Raw genomic sequence first — 24,217 nt, forward strand, 5'->3', positions numbered from 1 at the left:
TATTTATTAGATTTGCTTTTTCCTCATCACAGTCTACATAATTGTTTTTTTCTCTAAAAGTTTTTAGTGCTTTTTTGCTGCTTTTTAAGACTTTTTTTTGCTGTTTATTACCCCCTTAAAGTCTTTATTGAGACACATTGGTTTTCTCCTATTTCTAAGCCTTTTATTCTTGCAAAGTATGAACCGCTCACACTATCTATTTAAAGGGGTTTTGTCACTGTTGGCATCAGCAATAGAGATGAGCGAGTATACTCGCTAAAGGCAATTGCCGGCGGCGGGCAGGGAGGAGAGCGGAGCGGAACAGAGGGGAGATCTCTCTCTCCCTCTCCCGCCCCCTCGTTCCCTCCTGCTGACAGCCGCTACTCACCGCTCCCCCACACCAGCACCCTAACCTTTCATCTCGAGTGGGCAGGTACTCGCTAAAGGCAATGCTCGCTCGAGCAACTTTTCAGTTTCCAGGAGTTTAGGGACGTGACGTGACACTAATTGGCCGCAGTAGTTACGTGCTTCCGCCCAGTCAGTCTACCTGGAAGTCACTGCCTATGTCAGTGCAAGCTGCATCCCAGGACTCCAGGGGAGGTGAGTATATCCTTGTTTATTTCATGCAGGGCTCACCTTGGGATGGGTTCTTTATTTTAATGACAAAACACTCTTAAATTTCTTTTGAAGCATTTCCCATTTAGTGCTTGAACTTTAATTTTTAAGGACATCGCCCCAGTCAGTAAGGTTAAGGGCACTTCTAAGCGGATCAAACTTTGCCTTTCTGAAATTTAGCAGTTTTGTAGCTCCTTGATAAAACTCCCTATTGAAAGACAAGTGGGAATTTATTATATTATGGTCATTATTTCCAAGGTGCCTCCAATCAGCACCTCAGTAATTGTGTCAGGTCTGTACTTTAATATTAAATCCAAAAACATATAAAGGCTCTGGATAGGGATCCTCCATCTTTAAACTCAGATTTCTCTAATAGGGTATTTGAAAATGTTCTTTTTACATAAGAGGAGGGTGTTTGTAGTGTTACGTGCAGGCCACTGCCGAAGTGTTATAGACTGATGGTGTTGTGGATATAATGTTAGCCTGACCGATGCCAGGAAGACTCAAGTTGTGCTGAGCTCAAACTCAGGGGAGGCTATACTCTGGCCCAATCAGGGTTATGGTATATGTCAGCTCTGTGGGGACAAGAGAAGAGCTATAGTGGAGGCCTGGTTACTGCAGGCCTGAAAAAGGGGCCTGGTCGGTTGTTCACTTGTCAGGTATTTCAGACCGAAAGGGTTTGTCCCTAAAAGGGAGCAATATGAGTATGGCCCATGAGAGCAGGATCTGGGTAAAGAGGAATCGGGTTCTGGCCAGTGGTGCTCTGCAGTGCAGGGCCTAGGATAGGGGCAATAGGATTCAAGTGGAAAGGTCCTGGGCTGAAATAGGTGAACAGAGACAATTAAGGCCTGTGTGGAGCACTGTAACACAGTCCTCAGGGGCAGCTCCAATGGAGTGAACAGGAAGTCAGAGAGAGAACTACAATATGGTTTATATGCTACATTCTGCAACCGCGCTACCTTGTGTGTAATGAAACTAGTAACAATTGAGTACTGTAACCATTAAGTGTATTGTGTCTCTTAAAGTAATTGCAATCATTAAAGAGTACCTGAACTTTCACTTTGGAGCACTCCTGCTCTGTCGGCCGTTTTCATTTCCCTATATAAGCATTATATGAGGCAATATGGTGTCATTTTCAGCTGCCAGAAGGAACTGAAAATGGCTTTTCTTCTAAAGTGGAAACACTCAAGAAATCACATCCTAAAAGTTATCTTCCCTGTTTAGTGCTCAGAAATTGAGAATGACCTGTACAACTCCCTGGGGTACAGCCATATCATTACTTTTATTTGGATGATTCAAAGTGACACACGAAAAGAGCTATTGTGTATGGCTCCTATTTAAAAGAGGAGGAACCAGGCCAGGGACCATTGAATAAAGAATAAAAGAAAGGTACGGTTATACACTTAGATATACCCTAGGTTTAAACAGCACAAAATAGGAAAAATATTTCCTACTAATTTATACTTGCCTGCTGCCTAAGGAAGTGCAGGGCTCAATGTTACTAACTTTAGAGTGGCACCCCCTTCCTTGGTATTCCAGGGTAGGTTAAGGGGCTAACAGCCTTCTGGTAAACTCAGTGAGTCCTCTTCCTTTGACCGCTGAAAAAAACTGCAGTGCCTCAAGATTCTTCTTACCAGTCTACGTAAACGTCTGCTTGTTCTGTTTTATCATTTTTGCTTTGCTGTATGTGTTCTTTGAGTTTAAAGGGGTTACAGCAAGATACACAACCCCTTTGAGAATGTGGGGCTTAAGTAGATCAGCTGATTGCCAGAGTCCCGCTCTTGTCGCCTCCAGCAAACAGCTGAACTTGCCAGGAGAAGCCACAGCCAGCCTGACATTTCTGCTGCAGGGGTAATGTAGTATTACAGGACGGCGGGTCACATGAAGGCTGTTCTGTAATAGGATGGCGGGTCACATGAAGGCTGTTGTGTAATAGGATGGCGGAACATCCATCGGGACTGGAGCCCCTCTTATTGAGCAGCTCTCCGTTCTGCCACATAGAGGGTACCTCACGTGGACCCTGCTCTATAACATTCATATGTCCTCATAAGGCATATAAACAGAGAAGGCTATCTTGGATAATTTTTTACTACCTTTATAACATTATGCACACACACAGCTCTGCCACATGGACAGACACACACACACACAGCTCTGCCACATGGACACATGGACACACACACACAGCTCTGCCACATGGACACACACATCTTTGCAGAAAACAACTTATTGACTTTGATAATCAGTAGATCTACCCGTTTGTTCCTATTCATGTGATGCCTTGGCATGACTCCTCCTATGCCACTCACATGATTGTGATATCAAAAGGTCCTTGAGATCAGGACCATCTTCACCATTGCTGCCTTCCATATCACAGTCTTACCCTGCCTAGATTAGGAGGACATGCTTGGTGGAGGGTCAGTCTCTCCCATATGTCCTTCTGTAGCCTCCTCTGCTGCAAGCTCTGATATGGCAGTCAGTCTCGTTGGAGTCCCACAGTTCTCTGAGGAGTGTTACAGAGTGGTTTATCAGCATTCTGACAATTATTAAGGTGGCGGTCAGGAGGGTCTGGCCCTGCCAGACACTTCCATCTTTGAATTATAAGTTGCTAGCACTTTTTAGTAAGAGGTTTTCTTGCTAAAATGTGCATCTTATAGTCCAGAAATACAGTAATCAAATCTAAATTCTGTATATAATTGTGTGTATATGTGTGTACATACATAGTAGTGCAGTCTATTCAGGTTTTATACTAAACTCACATCAGACTCATTAGCATAAAATACACAAGTACCCCCCATAGAGGCTGTATTAGTGACAGCGCCATGAATTCCTATTCCTTAAATATAAATAATTCACATTGGTTATATGCAGTATTTTGTTTTACATACACATGTCTCGTTAACGGTATAAAACTAAACGTGGAAAAAGAATAATAATAATACCCTGGCAATCCACCAGCTTCCATTACATTGGCCAGTGTAACATCATTAGACCAGACATCATATTGCCATTTGCGAAGCCCCAGAACACCGCACAGAACACGGCCGGTATGCAATCCTACTCTCATATTGAGATCCACTTCAGTGGCTTCTGCTACAGATCTAAAAGAAAAATAAGAATTGAAATTAAGTTACCAATTTAGTTAGTAAAATGTCAAACACTGAAATTGTTATACAAGAGATCTTTGATGCACAATGTTCTGGTTGTATTATCGGGGTAGATGCCCAATCCAGGGCTTCACTGCACTAATATGCACTCAAACATACAGTGGATTATTAGAAGAAACCATATTCTATGATTACCCAATCAATCCCCTATTTCCCAAGTATATGAAAAGAGAGAGAAACAGGGTAGGGGATATCTTTATGATCGGCGGGGTCCCAGGGCTGAAACCCCCACCAATCCTGAGAATGAGAGTCTGTTTCCTCATTTTGTCGTCACTGCAAAGTAGCATCTCCCAACAGCAGTGACATCACAGGTTGGAGCGCTGGCCGAGCGGGCACAGTCGCTGTTCCATTCTCTTCAATGGGGCTGTACTTGTACTCAGCTATCTCCAGCAGTCCCATTGAAAAGGAATTTAGATTCACCAAGCTTATGTGACAAGAGATCTACCCAATCTCCTGCTCACGGCATTACGGCGAGGGGGAAAACGGGACCCCTGTCCTTTTCCATGTCCTAGAGCAGTGAAGATCTGACATATCTCAGACTTATTAACGTAACGGGTATCAGAAACTTTCTGCAGTTATGCCAGAATTACCTCCCAATATCTTACCAGCCTCATGTTACCAATTGCTGAGGAAATAGGTGTGATTTGGTCCATCTCGCTGTCATAACAGATGGACCAAATCACACCTCTCTTCAACGTATGGGACACTGATCTGGTCTTCTAGAACCCCTCCTATAGAATCTTGGTATACTGTAACTGATGTAAGATTAAAAAAATAAACTGAAAATTTGTGTTACTGATTTTTGTGCCACAATTGCCAAAAAGCTAATAAAAGAGAAATCCTGTACGTCTGATAATGCACAAATACCATTTGGTTTTATAAATAGACACAAGGTTATCACTTTTTGTAACGAAGATTTGATAGAATTTCGATATTAAGCGCTTATTCAGTAAGGAGATTCTTTAGGTTTGCTGTTTTGATGGAATTGAGGACTTTGTATAATAATGTTAAATATCTAAACCAAATTCCCTCTGAAGACCTAGTAAAGACTTGGGACTTTATCTTCATGAAACAAATGATAAATTCTGATGATTTCCTTAGAAATCCATAAGTTTCAATCATTCATTTTAAAGAATCCCCCACTAGCGTTGCTTGTCGTAATTGGTCGAGTGATAAAATCGGCCTGATTTTTACTAAATGGATCATTAAAAAGAATCATCATTATCTTGTCTCCCTGCTTTGGGCAGAGAGGACGGTGTGTTGGTTTGGGGCTGCTGGAGTTCTAGGTTTGAGTCTGCCCTTGATGGGGGTTTGAACCTGTGGCCCAACTACTGCTAGGCATCAGTGCTGACCGTCGGGCTGCCATCACCATCTCCACTGTTCAACGGATATTTTGGAGGTCAAATGACAGAACCCACTTTTTACTCCTGTTGATTTTAATGGGAGTCAGAATCAGGAATCCGGAGTCACAATTATCTTTTACAATCAGGTTGGTCACTCCTGATTATTTCACTATTCCCCACTACAGTATTTGTATTTTGCCATATGGGTGTGAACGGAGTGACCCTGCACAGGCTTATTTTCTGCCTATACTTTAGAAGTGAGCATTAATAGAGAGGAAGCCCTACTCTGATAGCCAGCTCCCAATGATACTTGAGGTGATACAATTCTCTCTCCGCTCCGTGGAGTCACGTTTTTAACTCCGAAAGACATCATTTGAGCTGTGATAAAATATTTCTCAAAATCAGAGCGCGCCCTCCCAACACAACCTCAGATCTGGGCTTGGTAAGTCGGCGAGTTTTGAATCAAGGGTTTTATATTCCAATATCCGATCGCTGGAAATTCGATGAAGACTTGGGAAAACCTTTTGTTCAATCCAGATGAGGTCATTAAAAAAACAATAAGGAACCGGAGGTAGAATAATCATCACCGAAGTCTGCATCATGTCTTAACTGTCCATTTAAGTTTACTCATTAAAGGTAAGATATTCAAATCATTTATTGATTAATATCAGTATTAAAGTTACCTCCTGGATATTTAGGAGAGGCATAAGGCTAGATCACCGTGTAGCACTGTGAAATTGCACTGGCATTGAACTCAATGGTGTCGTAGCGTCAAGTCTCAGGTTTCCGCAGGTTGCTGCGATCTTGAGGTCACGATCGCAAAAAATCTGATTGGATCTTTTCTGATGGCAGTCTGGCAGCAGGCTGTGATCTGCACTGTGACTTCACCGAGTCAATGGCAGTACAATGTCACGGTGCTACAGAGCAATCTTTGCTCGCAGCCATACTCACCACGTAGACCTAGTCTTAAGGCTCACAGTACAGTAAGCTCGCCCGGACCTAATTTACTGCACTCTGATAATGGCCAATGGAGACAGTTTCGACCAGTTAATGCTAAACCTGGTAAAAACCTATTCTCTAAAAAATAGTAAAATGTTATCAGCATAGAGCTATATCTTCTCCTCAGTTTCTCTATATTTGCAGCCATGGATTGTATTTTTTATCCTCTCTGCTAAAGGTGTCAGCAACCTAACCTACAGGAGGGGAGAGCGTCCTTGTCTATGTCAAAGAAAAGGGTCAGATGAGTCCCATTGATATTAATACACGCCACTGGACTACTAAGTAATTTGATCAATTTTCTGTATTTCTCCCCATATCCCATTTTTCCATAATGCCTACAAGAACCTCCACTCAACCCCATTAAAGGCCTTTGTGGCATCCAGAGAATCAGTATTGAATATTGAGATTGCCCTGCAGGACTCTGGTGGTCTTTACTGTATCGTAATGATAATGGCCTCTAACATCAATTCTGAACGTTCGATGTGGACATTCATCTCCTGAGCAGTGCGTCACTTTATTTTTAGGTAATTCTGTCAGAGCCGTCTCGGAGCCCGCGGTTCCACCATCTGGCATTAACTGTAAAGCTTCTTGTAATTCTGATAAAACTCTATAATTTGGATTTATGGCAGCATAAGAACAAATTATAGGAAGGGTTTCTCCAAGCTGAAACCGAGAGACCGGCACAATCTGTTTGTTGGTGGACATTGGAAGAACAGCGGCTAGGACAAGGATCTGGGAGTATTACCTTGATTAGGGGGACTAAGTCATCTACTGAATATTCTGGCAGCATTATACCGGTTTATATACCTTGGAAGCTAAATGTGAGGACAAAGAGTTGGAAACATATTGAAGGGATGGTTACCAAAACCTTCTGCAGAAAAACTAGAATTATTGTTGTTTATTCGTTCTGTGGCTTCCGACTCTTCGTGACCTCGTGGACCAGCCCACGCCAGAGCTTCCTGTCGGCTGTCGCCACCCCCATCTCCACCTAGGTCCAGCCCATCACCTGAAGGATGTCATCCATCCATCTTGCCCTTGGTCAGCCCCTCTTCTTTTCTTAAATATTAGAAGTCCACAGTTATTGTTTTTAATAGAAGCCAATGGCGGATGGACCCATGGGTCAGTGTTTGGGCATTATACATTTAGATCTATCTGTAGCCTAAAAAATGCTAAATTAGCCTCCTCAACCTGCTCTTCATACAACAGGATCAAAAGGCCAAATTAATATAAAAATAGATTAACCTCTTAAAGTCTAGAAATTTCACAAAATTTTCCCCCCACTTTTAAGGAGCTATAACTTTTTTAGTTTTCTTTTTAGTGTTTTCTTTTAATGGTATTCATGGTGCAGCAATAATGACATGTTCATTTTTTTTCTGCTGGTCAGTACAAATGTGGCGAAACCAAATTTATAAAGCTTTTTTTTTTTTTTAAGTATTATTTTTTCTAAAAATAAAGGAATCTTTTAAAAAAGTTCTCTTGCCACCATATTCCGAGGCCCTTAACTTTATCATTTTTCCGTTGATGTGGCTGTGTTATTGGCACCATTTTGGGGTGCATATGACTTTTTGATCACTTTTCATTCTCTTTTTTTTAGGAGATTTGCATTGTGTGGTTTTCTAACAATGTGCACTGTGTAGGATAAATAAATATTGTAATAGTTAGGATTTTCTTAGTTTACGCATTTTTACTTTTTTTTAAGCCATAAAGGACTTGAACTTCAAATAGTTTGATGGCTTTTACAATATACTGCAATACTTCAGTATTGCAGGATATGGTATTTTTAAGTATAGCCTATTCATGGTACAGTTTAACAGACTGCAATACATGACAGCCCAGGGAGCCTTCACTAAACTCTAGGCTGTCATGTGAACCCACTGGCACCCCACAGCTGTGTTGCAGGAGGAAGAAGGACGATAGGGCACCAGAGGGGACCGCGCTCTAGTTGGCTGCTTAGATATGCTGTCAACTTTGACAGCAGCAGTTAAACCATTAGGTGCAGTGATTGGTTATAGCTTGGATTGTTGCAGTTGCGGGCAGGTGTCAACTGTCAGCTGGCAGCCACCGGGTAAGGAGTAGGCTCATCTACTGAGCCCACTCCACATAAGACCTGCTACTGCCCACCATATACCCTCAGCAGGCCGGTCTTAAATTATTTTGCTGCAGTTTTTTTTCTGTGACATTTACTGCTATTTTTTGAAATATCTTTTTCACTGACTTATTTTTCTGCTAAAAACATTTTTTTTCCACATTTATAGTTGTTTCTTTTTTAATAAGTAAATTTATGCTAACAGTTCTTTTTTATGTATATATTTTATTCTGTAATTTTTTATACTTATTTTTGTAACTTTTTTTTTACCATCTATGACCCCATGGTCCTTTTTTTTATTACACACTCTTCCACTGTAGCTGAGGCATCCATAGAAGCCCCAGTTACAGAAAAAAATATCCTCTGTAGTAACAATAGTCACTGGCAGAGCTAGTCTGGGTCTGCTAGGACATTGCAGCTCTGCTGTAACAGGGAAGTCTCAGCGGTCACATGATCATCGGCTCATGTAGTGGAAGAAACACTTTCGACTTCTTAGTACATAGCACTCATTGATCACTATGTACCAAGGAAAGGAGAGGGCAGAAGTGGTTAAAAACAGCTTCTCCCTTCTCATTCGCGTTCTTTGTCTGACAGCAGAGAACGCGACCTGCTTCTGCTTGATTGCAGCAGAGGCTTTAAACCCATGCCGTATTTTTGCTAACGGACGGGATTAAAGCTCTGCAAATTTACATTGATTGGTCCTTAAGGGGTCAAAAAAAGAAGTGCAATGGTGTACCAGATCGTTAATGATGGATGTATTTCAGTATTGCAATTACATAGAAATTTGATGAGAAGATTTTGCCAAAGCTGCATAAACAACAAACTACCCAAAGAATCCAGTGTAAGACATGCGCCCGAAAGATAAGGTAAGGGATGTGGTTTCATGGGGTGGTGGGCATATGATTGCCAAAAGCTTTCAAACGTTTGCATGAGAATGCCGCAACATCCTATCAGCATTTCATGAAGAACGACCTAAACTTGCCTTAATGCTAGCGGATGGCATTATGGCTTGTTCCAGGCTGCTTGGTGGCTTCCTACTGAGCGGCTTGAGGTGTCATAGTGCTTTCTGAATATTTCTCCTGAGGACTGTGGAAATCAAGCCATCTACCCCAGAACAGAACCTGGTGATTTTAGGGGACATCTACCAGATGTGGGGCTTATACCCACCCTGGGGTAGTAGAACCTCAAATCGAGGAGGGGAGAATTCAGAGAGCTTGAGCAATGTAAGGTGGACCCAGGAGCTGCACCATCGGGTCATAACCTTCTATGCAGATCATAGGATCAGGCAATTACGTAACAAGAAGGCCTGATCAGGCCACAATCTGCTGCGTCTTTGCTTACAGTATTGTAAATGAGAGCAGTGAGACTTGGGCCAATAGGGCAGTTAAGAAATATTCTTAAACTGGTGAATTTATGTAAAGGGTCAGATAGTCTGATTTAAGAGACGTTTGGGAAGTGGATCAGCAGAAACATCAAGCCTGAAAAGGAGATGAAGTGAAATATTTACATATGCTGCTGAAATTGTGAAGCTCACTGAAAAAAATAAATGAATATATATATTACACACACACCCTAAGACCTCCACTAACGGTGGTAATCCATCTGAAAGCAATTGGCTTTACCTGAAACCGTTGCTACTCAAGGTCATTATTTCCATAGGAATCAATGTAAATCCAATTCATTTGTTCTAGACATTCCAAAAAACACACCAAACCACATTTAACCCCTTAGTGACGGCCCTATAGTGTTTTTTACATCCTGCCATTGCAGAACGTGTATGGAGGGAGATAGCGCCACTATTTCCATCCATACAGCGCGGATGTCAGCTGTTTATTACAAATGACACCCGCGGGCAGTAGCTGCAATCAGCCGTGTGGCCGATCGCAGCTATTAACCCTTTAAATGCCCCGACCGATGTTCGGGGTCCCGTATGAAAGGCCCCAGGGCTGTCTTTGCAGACTGCCCATCAAGCTGTCCCCGTGGGTGGCTTGGTAGGCTGCCTGTCAGAATGCAGTATGATGTAATGCTATAGAATTACATCATACTGCAGGGGCGATCAAAGCATCGCCGGTTGTGGTCCCCCCTGGGGAATAAAAGAAAGTGTAAAAATAAACACAATAAAGTTTTACTAATTATAAAAAATAAAGTAATAAAAAGTAAAAAAAAAAAAAAAACCTTTTGCCAAGTTTTTCAATAAAAAAATCTTAATTAAAAACAAAAAAAATCCTTTTTTGGTATCGCTGCGTCCGTAAAAGTCTGATCTATCAAAGTAATGCATTATTTACCCCGTACAGTGAATGTTGTCCGACGACCCTATCTTCAAGAAAAAAATGCAATAAAAAGCAATCAAAAGGTTGTTTGTACTCAAAAAAGGTACCAACGTAAACGACAGGACGTCCCGCAAGAAATGAGCCCGCGCACAACTGTGTCGACGGAAAAATAAAAAAGTTATTGTGCGCAGAAAATGGAGACAGTAAATCATTTTTAAAAATTGAATATCTTAAATAAAAATACAAGTACTACAGCAAAAAAAAAAACACTATACAAAGTCTGGTATTGTGGTAATTGTATCCACAGAATAAAGTTATTGGGTCATTGTTGTTGCAGTTTGTGCGCCGTAAAAACAGGACGCACCGAAAGATGGAGGAATGAGGTTTCTTTTCCATTTCACTCCACTTAGCATTTTCTATAAGTTTTTCAGTCCATTATATGGTACAATAAATAGCACCAGTGAAAAATACAACTCATCCCGCAAAAAACAACGAGCCCTCATACAGCGACGGCGATGGATAAATAAAGGAGGAGGAAATAATGAAAATGGAAAAAAGCAAAAAAAGCTTTGTCTTTTAACATGTTACTGTGTGTTCTTTGTGGTGTTACATAGGGCTGCAGGTCATATCTACTACATCATCAGTCCTCAGTGTTATCACTGTGTTGTCTGTTGTGTTACATAGGACTGCAGGTGACATCATTAACAGTCCTCAGCGCTATCACTGTGTTCTCTGTGCTTTTACATAGGACTGCAGGTGACATCACTATTTGTCCTCAGCGTTATTACTGTGTTCTCTGTGGTTTTACATAGGACTACAGGAGACATCATTATCTGTCCTCAGTGTTATCTCAGCGTTCTCTGTGCTGTTACATAGGACAGCAATTGTACTGTACTGTACTGGTGTATTACCCGATGATAGAGAAGGGTGGGTGCCATTAGCAGGAGGAGGAGACGCTGAGCAGGGCCACGTGGGTTCAGCAGCAGGGTCACGTGGGCCGGCAGACGTTGGTGTTATTAGAGGCAACCAATGTTATTAGAGACAAAGTTTTGGCTAAAAAACAAACCGGCCTTACCCGAAATTGGCCTTAGTAGCTGTAAATGCTAGTAGAGGTGTGACTGTATATATATCATCCTGCATAATTAGGGAGGTCACTGGAGATCTGACCCTGCCCATTTAAATAAGTCAATGTCTGTAGCGGTGTCCGGCTTTACAATGTCCGGTCACAGACTAACAGTTTAATGTCTAATGTACGTAGAAGTCGTCTATAATCGGTTCTCTGCACCCGCTCAGGTCACGTGACCCTCTGCTCGAATAAGATCTCCAATTCCTCCGATGTCTTATCCGCATTTGCTACTTCCTCCCTTGTCCATAGCCCCACCCCCACTTCCTGCTGTGAGCAGTGCATGATGGGAGGACAGGAGCGCTCCGCTGTATTGGTTATGTGCACTTCAGAGTGCTGTCTTTCTCTAGCACTCTCAGTGAGAAGGGAGGTAGGTGCTGGTAAGTTGTAGGACCTGCAAGCTGTGGGCGGAGCTACAACGCTGGCCGGTAAACAAGCTCCGGGCATGCTGGGAGTTGTGGGTAACAGTCTACTGCTGTGTTTACTGTGGAAGTGATGCATGTAACTAGTGGCGGACCGGCGGCTGCCTGGGATGAAGAAGGTCCAGAGCAGCAGATAAGCGGTGGAGGCTGCCACTACTTAGTTGTATCTGCTAGATTTCAGCATTTTCAAAGTTTCTATTCTGTGGCTGAAAAATCCCTCTAAAAGGTTCTTCTTCAGGAGTTTAGGAAATGAAGCCAGAATAACAGCAAGATATGTTCTAAAACAAACTTACTGAACTGATGAGACCCCCTACATGACTGCAGCACGGAGATCTGGGGGTCCTTGTGTTATCAAGAATACTATAATGTACGGGCAGAACTACTAAAGAACAACCCAACAGTACAAGAGTAATGCCCCCAGGGTCAAACACTGCAGGCCACTGACTTCTGGAGGCGACAGCGCGGGCCTGGGGAGCTGGGCAAGTAGAAACTACCCCTCGGACTCCAGGGACGCTGGCCATCAGCCCCAGCAGTGCTGGCTGGGGGTAAATAAATACACGATACCAGAAGATCTGTGATTTGGCTTATGCTGATGTCCTGGAATCACGAACAGATTACTAGATGTCCAACATTTAGACCGTTGTATCCGCATGAGAGAGGAAGTTCCGTCATTTCAATCGACCCGACAAGATTTCAGATCCTGAGCAAATGTCTTAAAGGGGTGTTTCCATCTCGCCTATCATGGGACACTGCTCTGTATCCCGTGACCCGGCTGGCTGGAAGTATGGAAGCCGCTGTGCTACGGTGTCTCTGCACCTCCAATAGAAGTGAATGAGAGTTACAGAAGCGGTGTAGCACGGCAGGCGATGTTTCCGGGACCTAGGAGCTGCAGAAAGAATGGTGCCGTCTCCGAGGCTCGCCCTCACCTTTGTGTAGATACGTCATAATAGTCCGAGATAGGAATCCCCCTCTAAATAACACTAGTGATTGGCTTCTCTGCACCTTAGCAGGTAATTGAAGCAGCCCTGCCAGCTGAGAGTATACAGAAAATGTCATCCTAAAGGGGTTGACCAGTTGTAAACTATTGCTGGCCCATCCTTAGATCAGCGGGGCTTTTCCACACAATTAGCGGTTTGCTGGACCAGCTCCATTCTCACCGCAGTGGCCAGGCTTGGTAATACAGGCAGAGTTTCCATTGATGTGAATAGGAACTTGTAATGCCAAGCCTGACCACTGTGGTAAGAACGGAGCTAAAATGTGAAAGGTCCCTTACTGATGGTCATCTATGCAAAACTGCTGCCTGCCAGAAAAGTACAATAACTCTGCAACAGCGGAGCAGAATATTACAAGACAATTCTGGATTTGCATTTGGAATGTCTGTATGTGTATAGTCTAGCAGGAAATACATCGGAATACGGGACTCGCGTGTTCCCCCAATCCAGAAGTATCCCAAAGAGAAAAGAAAAGCCAGAGTGAAGCATAAGAGGATAAATAACCGGCATGAAGGACGTCACTTAAAGGTCTTAACAAGCAGAATTAATTGCAATCTAAATCCCTGACAGCACAGCAGAGGGCGGCTGATAACAGTGAGTGATGCCACCGGTCAATGTTCCGGCACCAAATGTTTATTTTTACTCCTCTTTTTCCTTTGCATCACTTCCATTAGCGGGTATATTGGTTGGGCATTAGACATTCTAGTGTTTGAGTTGTAAGATGCCATTATCTTTCCTCTGTTAGCCACAGCGCAGACCGAGTGCCGTGAGGCAGGTCTCACCCCGCGGACCCAGGTGGATCGCAGCTGCATGGGCGTCACAATCTCCATGCCAGAAACTGCAGCAGCCCGCAGCGTGCCGAGTCAGCTTTACTTACTTGTGGACTGTTCTGATGGAAGAACCCTTAGAGCAGCATCACATAAAGCGTCAGGAGCCAAAATGCTGCGTTTTTACAGGGATCTTTTGTGGCATAAAATGCGGCACTTGGCCACTTCAGCGCCAACGATGAGGAACGTCCTGGGCGACCGAGAGAGGTGGTTGTTCCGGAGATCGCCGATGCTGCACACAACTTCATACTGGAGAATCGGCCGGCTGCAGGAATAGCCGACATCATGGGGGTTTATGGTGAACGTGTTTGTGTCATTATCCATGAAGAAGCCATCTGCACAGTGGGTCCCCAAATGTCTGACAACAGATCAGAAGAGCATCGAGTGACAACTTCCCGGTCCATTTGTCAGCGTTTCTGGACTGATAAGAACTTCCTGGATCGACCGGTCACTATGGATGAGACCTGGATTTATTTGTATGACCCTGAAACCAAGGAGCAGTCAGAGAGTGGAGGCCCAGTGGTCCTCAGCCACTAAGGTGACGGCGTCTGTGTACAGATATATACAGCCATCACTAGGGGGAGCTCACTACATACAGATATATACAGCCACCACTAGGGGGAGCAGTCAGAGTCTGCGTCTGTGTTCTGGGATGAGGAGGGCATGCTGCTAGTGGACGACCTTCACAATGGTTCCACCATCAATGCAAGGTATCACATTGAACTTTTGGACCAATTGAAGGCAGCTCTGAAGGCCAAAAGGCGCGGCAAGCTGTCCAAAGGAATCTTGTTTCTGCAAGACGACGCCTCCGCTCACACTGCACAAGCGACCACGGCAAAACTGGTGGAGCTAGGCTTCCAGCTGGTTGACCACCCACCTTAGTCACCAGATCTAGCTCCCTCCGACTATCATCTGTATCCAAACCTGAAGAAACATCTCAAGGGGACCAAATTTCACACCATTTCTGATGACATGGCTGCTACGGATGACTGGTTTGAGGCACAACCGAAATCTTTCTTTTTGCAAGGCTCACAGAACTTGGAATCCCGATGTAAGAAGTGTGTTGGCATCAGTGGAGAGGATGTAGAAGAAATGGAAAGTGTCATCTTCTATTTCGTTTGTTTCTGGGTAAAGCCAAAGCCTTATCAGCAGCCCCTCGTACAGTAAGTGGATGAGAGGATATGTTTTGCCATTTCATAGTAATATAGATGAAAATAACGCACGTCCATCCAGTTCAGTCTACTGGCCCGCAATGTTCACCCCACTTTAATATTTTTCAATATATTATATGGTAAACAGTACCATAAAAATACAATGCATCCTACAAAACGGTATCCCTCATATGGCTCGTCAATGGAGAAATAGAAAAAGTACGGAAAGCAGGTATGAAACCATGAAAAAAAGAAAAAAGGCTGGTCCTTAATGGGTTGAAGGGGCTACTCCACCCTTTTACATGTATAACATACAAAAATGTTTTGTTATTGATCCCAGTATTCCATTCAGTCCGGCTGTGAAAGTTCATTGAGGCATGGACTCCACAAGACTCCTGAAGATCTCCCAAGTCACAATATGAGGCCTTCATGAATCAGACTTGTTTTTCCAATGCATCGCACAGATGCTCAATCAGATTGATATCTGGTGAATTTGGACGGCCAGGTCAATACTTTGAACTTGTTGGCATGTTTTTCAAACCATACTTGAAGAATTTTTGCAATGTGGCAAAATTATCCTGAAAGAAGCCACTGCCATTCGGGAATAGCATTACACTGAAAGGGTGTTCTGCATCAGTCGTTAGGTAGTTGCCTGGTGCTGTATGTATCAAATGAACACTGAAGGTTTCCCAGCTTAATATTGGCAAGAGCATCAAGCTGCCGCCACTAGCTTGCCTTCTTCCCAAATTGCATCCTGGTGCCATGTTTCTCCCACAAAACGACAGACATATATATACTCAGCTGTCCACACCATGTAAAAGAAAATGTGATTCATCAGACCAAGCCACCTCTTTCCATTTGCTCCATTGTCTAGTTCTGAAACTCCTATGACAATTGTTGGTGCTTTTTCCAGTGAACAAAGATGGGCATGGACTATGTGGCCCCTTACACAGCAAGTTATGATGTATTCTGGCACCTATCACAACCAGCATTAGCTGCTCTAATAACTCTTCTGTGGGATTGGGCCAAATGGACTAGTCTTCAATGCCTACATGCATCAATGAGTCTTGGATGCCAATGGCCTCATCACTGGTTGTCCTTCCTTGGACCACTTTCTGTAGGTAATAACCACTGCACACCTGGAACAACTCATTAGATTCTTGACAATTTTGCCTTTGTCACAGCCACTCAGATGCCCACGCTTGCCTATTTCTCCTCCTTCCTACACATCAGCTTCAATAACTGCCCAATACAGCTGCAAGAAAAATAAATGAACCCTTTGGAGTTACCTGGATTTCTGCATTCATTACTAATAAATTGTGGTCTGAATATTACTGAAGTCAGAATTATAGCAAAGATATCTAAACAAACAACATACAAGCGGTTGTAACATTCATGTCTATTCTTTACCACTTTCAGTGCATCATCCATGGTGCAGGAAGAAAAAGGAAGTCAACCTTTGTGCTAATGTCTTCTCCAAGAGCTAGGGGGCAAAAGGTGTGTTGATTAAGGAGACAAGATCGGATGTGTGGGTTTCACAGGTAGTTCATCCATTAAAGGGGTTGTCCCGCGAAAGCAAGTGGGGTTAATTACTTCTGTATGGCCATATTAATGCACTTTGTAATATACAACGTGCATCAAATATTGGCCATACAGAAGTTATACACTTACCCCCTCCGTTGTTGGCGTCCCCGTCTCCATGGCGCCAACCATAGCTGCCTTCTCCCTGGATTAGACGCGCTTGTGCAGTCTGCCCTCTTCTGCGCAGAAGACCTGTGCGGCGCGAGCACGCCGGAGCGGCCCCTTCAGCGGGACAGAAGAAGCAGACTGCGCAAGCGCGTCTAATCCAGGCAGAAGGCTTCGGTCGGCGCCATGGAGACGGGGACGCCAACACCGGAGGGGGTAAGTATATAACTTCTGTATGGCCAATATTTAATGCACGATGTATATGAGAAAGTGCATTTATATGGCCATACAGAAGTGTATAACCCCACTTGCTTTCGCGGGACAACCCCTTTAAATAAAGGCACACAGTCTGGTTACTGACAAATCTGTTTTTCTCAAGAAAGACTGGTTAGTGTGAACCCTGCCTTGATGCAAACCCTTTTTAGAAGAGCTCAGTAGATATATAATGAAGGCATACGAATCTGGCACAGGAGAGCTCTACTAAATACCTAGGTATACAGCAATCCACAGCTAGACAAATTATCTACAGATGGAGAAAACTGAAGACTGTTTCTACTCTCCTTAGGAGTGGATGTTAAAGGGGTTGTCCCGCGCCGAAACGGGTTTTTTTTTTTTTCAACCCCCCCCCCGTTCGGCGCGAGACAACCCCGATGCAGGGAGGTAAAGAAAGCTCACCGGAGCGCTTACCTTAATCCCCGCGCTCCGGTGACTTCTCTACTCACCGCTGAAGATGGCCTCTTCCTCCGTGGACCGCAGCTCTTCTGTGCGGTCCACTGCCGATTCCAGCCTCCTGATTGGCTGGAATCGGCACGTGACGGGGCGGAGCTACACGGAGCTACACGGAGCCCCATAGAAGACTGCAGAAGACCCGGACTGCGCAAGCGCGGCTAATTTGGCCATCGGAGGCCAAAAATTAGTCGGCTCCATGGAGACGAGGACGCTAGCAACGGAGCAGGTAAGTATAAAACTTTTTATAACTTCTGTATGGCTCATAATTAATGCACAATGTACATTACAAAGTGCATTATTATGGCCATACAGAAGTGTATAGACCCACTTGCTGCCTCGGGACATCTCCTTTAAGATTACTCAAAGAGCACAATGGCCAATCCTGATGGAAGGGAGAATGCAACCAAAGGGTAACAGAAAAAGACTTACATAAAACTCTACAAAAAGATCGGTTATAGGGGTTTACTATTGATGACCTATCCTCAGGATAACAAATAGTTAAAAAGGTTTTGCCAGCAGCACAACCTGAGAACTGCTCAGAGTGAGGCGGTAATAATGCACAGCCACTAAGGAACCCAAATCATGGATCCAAATCAACACCAGAAAAAGAACATACGTGGCAGCAAAAGTGGTGCAAAAGATATCTGACGATATACTTTATTCTTCCATGGTGAATGGCAACGTTTCGACTCCGTATGAGTCTTTGTGCTATTAACCATGGAAGAAGAACGTATATTTCTGTCAAGAAAGCTTTGACAAAGACTTACTGAGTCAAAGCATTGCTATAAAGTATATCTCCGGATACATTTTGCACCACTTATGCTGCCACGTATGTTATTTTACCATTCTCCGGATAGGTCATTAATACTTGATCTGTGGTGGTCCATCGCTAAAGATCCCTGTTGATCAGCTGATCCTTTGGCCCTGCAGGCTCTGATCACAATGAGAAGCTGGAAGTGAAATGGAAGGCCTCGCTTTCATTGATTTCAGTCTAAGTGAAGCCGAGTATTACCCATCTGGCCCCATTGCACTGACAGAGGAGGACCAGCTGATTTGCAGAGATCCTGTGTGGCGGACCTCACCAATCAATTATTGATGACCTCTCTTGAGCATGGGTCATCAATGTAAATGCTCGGAAAACCCCTTTAATGTGGCTATTGTTAGAAAAATGCTGACAAGAATGGTGCTTATAGAAGAACACCACAAAAAGGTAACTGCTACTCTCCAAAACAAAATCTATGGCAGCCTATCACAAGTTTTCTCGAAAACACATTAATGTTCAAAAAATGCTTTAGGGCGAGATACAACAAAAGTTGTAACTCGGAACTCTTCAGCACAAATGCTGAACATTATGTTTGGAAGAAGAAAAAAAAACTACACACCAACTCCAAAACCATATCCCAACCGTGACGCATGGCAGAGGGAGCATCATGGTTTGGGTCTACTGTGGTGTCTCAGGACCCAGCCATCTTACCATCATTAAGGAAACAATGGATCGTATGACATATTAAAGCATTTAGCAGGAGAATGTAAGGGCGGCCGTCCATCACCTCAAGCCGCAGAGACGTTGGGAGATGCAACAAGACAAGGACACAAAACACAAAGTAAATTAACTAAAGAACGGTTAAAAAAGATGATTTTTGTTGGAATGGCCGAGTTAGAGTCCAGACCTTAACCCTATCCAGATACTGTAGAATGACCTGGTATACCAGTAATAGTGATGAGCTAAAACATATTTGGAGGGAGCAATGGTCCATAATTCCTCCTCACCAATGTGCAATTATTATTTGCAACCATAGGAAACATTTGGTGAAGGCGATTGCTGCTATAGGTGCTCTATAGGTTATACAATTCTGGGCTTCACTTACTTCTTCTCCCTGCGCACTGGATGTTCACAAGGTACATGATCAGTACAACCGCTTGTGTATTATATGATTTATATAACAAGTAGATCACATTACATTAGCAATGCAGAAATCCACGGGGTTCACTTACTACTTCTTGCTAGTGTACATCCCACTCTATCAGTGTTATTCATTTTCCCTCTGGGTGGTTTTGGTATTTTGGCTGATCAGCATGTGAAGTGCATGGAAGTGAACCTGGTAACCTGAACATAAAATCTTCCACAGATATTTCCGGACTCATGTTTCTAGAATCTCACATAAGCCTCAGCAGCCCCAAATAGCTTGTTTTTCTTCCTGTCCGGCTTTAGACGGGGCGCTTCTGGCCTTTTGTGGCCTCAGGTGAAAAGTGAAACAGGATCTCCACTACATAAAAAAGAGAGAAATGCAGAATGTTATCTGCCACGTAGCGCCCCCTATCTAGGGCTGTCGGAGGCAAGTTTTCATCTCTTCTCTTGGATGGAGCATCCTACTTTAGGCTCCTTTTATCTGCATCAACCGACTTCTGTACGTGTTTTTAACCTTTTAGTTCCTTTTTTGCGGCTTGTAATATGATAACTTCATGAGAAAGCTGACGATAAGAGACATTACAAGAAGACCACTACTAAACTTACAGCAGCGCAGACACGCAATAGCTTCTGTGTCCCCAGCAATCATTACTTGAAAGAACACTTAAAAGGAGTTTGTCATTAAAACAAAAAATCCATTCCTATCTATTCCTCCCCGCCTGTCTTCTTACCGCATCTTCTCCTGGCTCCTGCAGTCCTCGGCTCACCTCACCTCTAGCCGGCCGGATCCTCCTCTACCTGTGATGTTACGCCCATTCTCCTTCCAGCAGGTCGGTGTACCTGCTCACTAGTGACGTAGAGTTCACTGCCTAGTAGGGAATGCCGAATCCTATGCCGGGTTATTGCAGAGACTGCACATGCGTGTTAGCTCGCCGCGAGTGTTCATATGCTATTGTCTCGAGACAACGCACATGCACAGTCTCTGCAATAACCCGGCATAGGATTCGGCATTCCCTGCTAGGCTGTGAACTCTACGTCACTAGTGAGCGGGTACACCGACCTGCTGGAAGGAGAATGCAGAAAATGTGCGTAACGTCACAGGAAGAAGACGACTGCCTGGTGAGTAATAGGGAAGTTTTTTTTTGTTTTTTTTTAATGACAGAACCCCTTTAATTTCTGCATTTGCCTAATAATGGGTTCAGCTGTCCAAGTTTCTTTGGAGACCAGGATAGCATTTTGGAGGTTTGTAAAGACAATTGTGGCCAGCACTGCTTTCACTACTAGGAGGCGATACATACATGCTGGTTAGAAGCTAGTAGAGAAGACAGCTAAACTGGAGAGTCTTTGCCTCCCCGTCAAGGCTGTTATTTAAAGGGGTTTTCCCATAACTTAAATTGCTTCACAATTACTGTCCTTCCTGGTTGCTGCTGACCAGGACATGTGACTGCTGCAGCCAATCCCTGACTACAGCAGTGACTTTCCAGAGCCCGTGATTGGCTGTATCAGTCACATGTCCTGGTCAGCAGCCAACAGGAAGTAAAGAGAGGTAGTGAAGCAGTTTTAAGTCGTGGAGAATACCTTTTAATCCGCTTCTGAAGGTATGGCCACTCCTTTATTGTGTGGACTACATTCTCCCTCACAGTAGATCACTAATGGTACGCGGTGTGTCCTGTGTCCTGAAAAAACTGCTTTTTAGGTTGCTTCCATCTCATCTACTAACAGCATTGAGTTACCAGCTCACATCTCATATACATAGTCACATTCCCACCCGTCAATGAGGATGTACATCGCATAGTGATGAGTACGGAAAGTCCCACAATGTCCTTACAACAACCAACAACTTGTCAGAACATGAAGTTTTGATATATTAAAGGAACACTAACTATAGAAAGTTAGCAGACGATCCCCCGGAATCCGCTCTTTACCACCGATCCTATTTAGTCTCATATTGCAAATAAAACTGAGAACTGCTGGGTAAAGAAATGTTGTGTGTCCAGATCAGCCGCGCCCCTCACAGCCCTGGAGGAGGGTCTGCAGCAGGACACACAACTCATTAAGCTCCGCCCACTTGACTCAACTCCAACCTCTCAGCGGCTCACTAAAGGAAAATGAAAGTTCAAAAAGCAATTAACCCTGTGTTCTCTGCAGGATTTCTACAAGATTGTTTATTTTAAAAAAACATGCAGAAAATCCTGCAGAATGAACAGTGCCAGGAACGTTATATTGGTGACTTCCATGCGTGATTTCTGGGTTTAGTGTTCCTTTAACAGAATAGAAGCTGCAGGCTTCACATCTGTAACTTCAAATCACAATAACACCGATACAAATCTAGGATATTACAAATCGTTTTCATACATTTCATGTACAATACAAGGCCCGCTGTACACGGCTGGTAAGACTCCTCAATTAATAAACTAACGAATGACAAAAACACCACAAACAAATGACTTTAAGACAAACAGTTTTAGCAGACAGTGACAGAAATGGAGATACAGTGGTTAACGGAAACCTCAGGGCAGAGCGAGTAACACTGTTATGTCTACGGCAGGACCTGAGGGGAATCTCTTCCATCATGCACTGCACTCCCAGGTACTGCATTACACATAAACAGTTTATCACTTTGTCCAGAGGGTTCCTTTAAACCTTTCAGACTAAGCAAGTTAACTTTTATTTATTTTTAACAAAAACTTAGCAAAGTTTATAATCTTTGTTTTTGATGCTGAATTGCGAACCTCCATACATTGAATCACATGGGAGCTTGCACAGCACTTTGCACTAACAATATCCATAGCTGACATTTCTCCATCCACTGCAATTATTATTTGCACTTGGAAAGAACAGGTAGAATATAATTAAATTACATCAAGAAACCGTCATTGAAAAAAAACAGGAGCCACAAATAGTTTAAAATTGGTCAGTGAATGGAATAAATCTATTATTTTTGTATAGACATGCATAATCTATAACTAAGAACTTAGTATGACAACTAAGAAGACTGCATGACGATAAACAGCTACGAGGGACTACTACATGCCACACATGGACTCTAAGCAGGACTAGCACACACTAGTACAGAGATGGACATTAATGAAACAATGGATTAAGGTACTGACACATTCAGGTCCAGAACGCGGGGCTTGAATCTGGATCAGGACACAAGTAGACATAAAAAAAGAAAATTAGTATGATTTACTGTAAAAAGAATGATGTTCAGCTGCTATGTTACAAAACAAGACAGAAGAGAACAGTTGGCGGCAAGCAGTATCACAACATCAGAGACACAAAACTGCTACAGTTGGAAGGCAACCAAAGGGTTCGGAGGAACCAGCAATTAGGTAACAATGTAATTACAGCGTTATTGTGAAACGAGCCGTTTATAAAGCCCATTCTGCGCTTACACTCCTCTATTACTGCGCAGGGTCAGCTGTAGGCTTCAACTGCTAAAAACAGCAGCTTTCTCTATTATCGCTTCTGTTCTCAGTAGTGGAGTTATTATTACACCTTTTCATTTTGAAGCGAAATACGACCCAAACCAGGTGTGAATCGGCTGACTGTAGCAGTAAGTGGCCTCCGCAGGAGTCATACAATGTGGGGTCCCATCAATGCAGCCAGTCCAAATATAGCTTGGGGGAATGAGACTTGTCACCGCTGTATTACACAGTAACCAACTGTGATCCACCACCTAAGGACTGCGTGTGGTCTTATTACAGCACCCTCTTCAGGACCATCTGGATTAATGAAGTGGGAGCACTTGTGCATTACACTCATGGCTCCTCTACAGTACTTCAATGTAATGCTTTATTTCATCTGCATCATCTTTAGAAATAGCGGCCAACACTCGGGTCACCCCATGATGACAGGATGCCATAAAGGGGACAGATTTTACAGCGCTCTATCAGCCTCCCCGATTGTTGGTACAAATCTTTTAAGCCCCTCAATCTTTTATGGCCTTTTTGCAGGACAAATCTTAAAACAGCAACATAATAAACCCTTACAATTATATGTGATGTAAAGTGTCATAAAAAAGATCATTTCGATGTTATCGGTTTTACTTGATTTAAAAAAAAAAAAAAATAAAAAAAAAATATGTTTTTACTTTTTCACACATTATAAACACCTAGTGTGTATTTAAAAAGCAGCTGCTGTTCGTAAATGGCAAAGATGCAAAAACACTTTAATAACCTTAAAAACAATGTTATAGGTAACACACGTTAAAAAATAACAAAAAAAAGGTAACGAATCATTAAGATTCCAAACCTCTTGGGTATTAAGGGGTTAACGTCGACACACATTTTATTAAAAGTGGTTGTTCCAGGAATCATTTTGAAACTAAAGGTCCTAAAATTCTGTAATAAAGTAATTTACAGTGATTCTAGCGGAAAAATACCCTTTTCATGATCTTCTGCCTACTCATTGGTGCTGCTCAGGGCAGCTTGTGGACAGAATCAGTCTACTTTCTCCTCTGGCAGCTGATCACATAACTTTTCAATCCATGTTTAAAAAACTCAACAGGTCGAGATGAAGGAGCCTTGTCAGCTCTACTGCCACTTTACTACAGAGGCTTTGGGCCAAATCATCACAGCTGCCAACCCAACCATCTCAGAAGGTTATGAAATCTGGTAGGATGGTAGAGGGGGTAAAGTAACTTACAGATGTAACGCTTTGGCACTCAGTGATACAGGCTTGTAAACATGAGAAAGAATGACACTTCTGGTTACCAGGTCAAGACAAAAACATTCCTAACGTTGCTTCTAGTTATGGTTTTACTATAAAATATTACATTCTTCATTTGAAGGTCACATGACGTAAACTTTGACCTTGAATATCTAAAAAAGTGTAGCTTCAATTTTGGGGGGGAATAAAGTATGTAATCCAGGTAAAGACCACCCCTCCTCGGGGTAAGTCTGATTTTGGGTCGG

At 43.1% G+C, this 24,217-nt stretch overlaps 1 protein-coding gene across 1 annotated transcript in view; it reads right to left on the reverse strand.

The window, feature by feature from the left end:
* The window catches only part of ADCY1 (adenylate cyclase 1), a 281,184-nt gene that overhangs the window by 129,064 nt on the left and 127,903 nt on the right, over positions 1 to 24,217 (reverse strand). The window contains exon 6 of the mRNA XM_066584896.1: positions 3,537 to 3,695. Within this exon, the coding sequence (XP_066440993.1) occupies positions 3,537 to 3,695 (159 nt within the window). The remainder of the gene's footprint in view (positions 1 to 3,536; positions 3,696 to 24,217) is intronic.

This window comes from Eleutherodactylus coqui, chromosome 12 (genome assembly GCF_035609145.1).
Source record: "Eleutherodactylus coqui strain aEleCoq1 chromosome 12, aEleCoq1.hap1, whole genome shotgun sequence".
Taxonomy (NCBI): domain Eukaryota; kingdom Metazoa; phylum Chordata; class Amphibia; order Anura; family Eleutherodactylidae; genus Eleutherodactylus; species Eleutherodactylus coqui.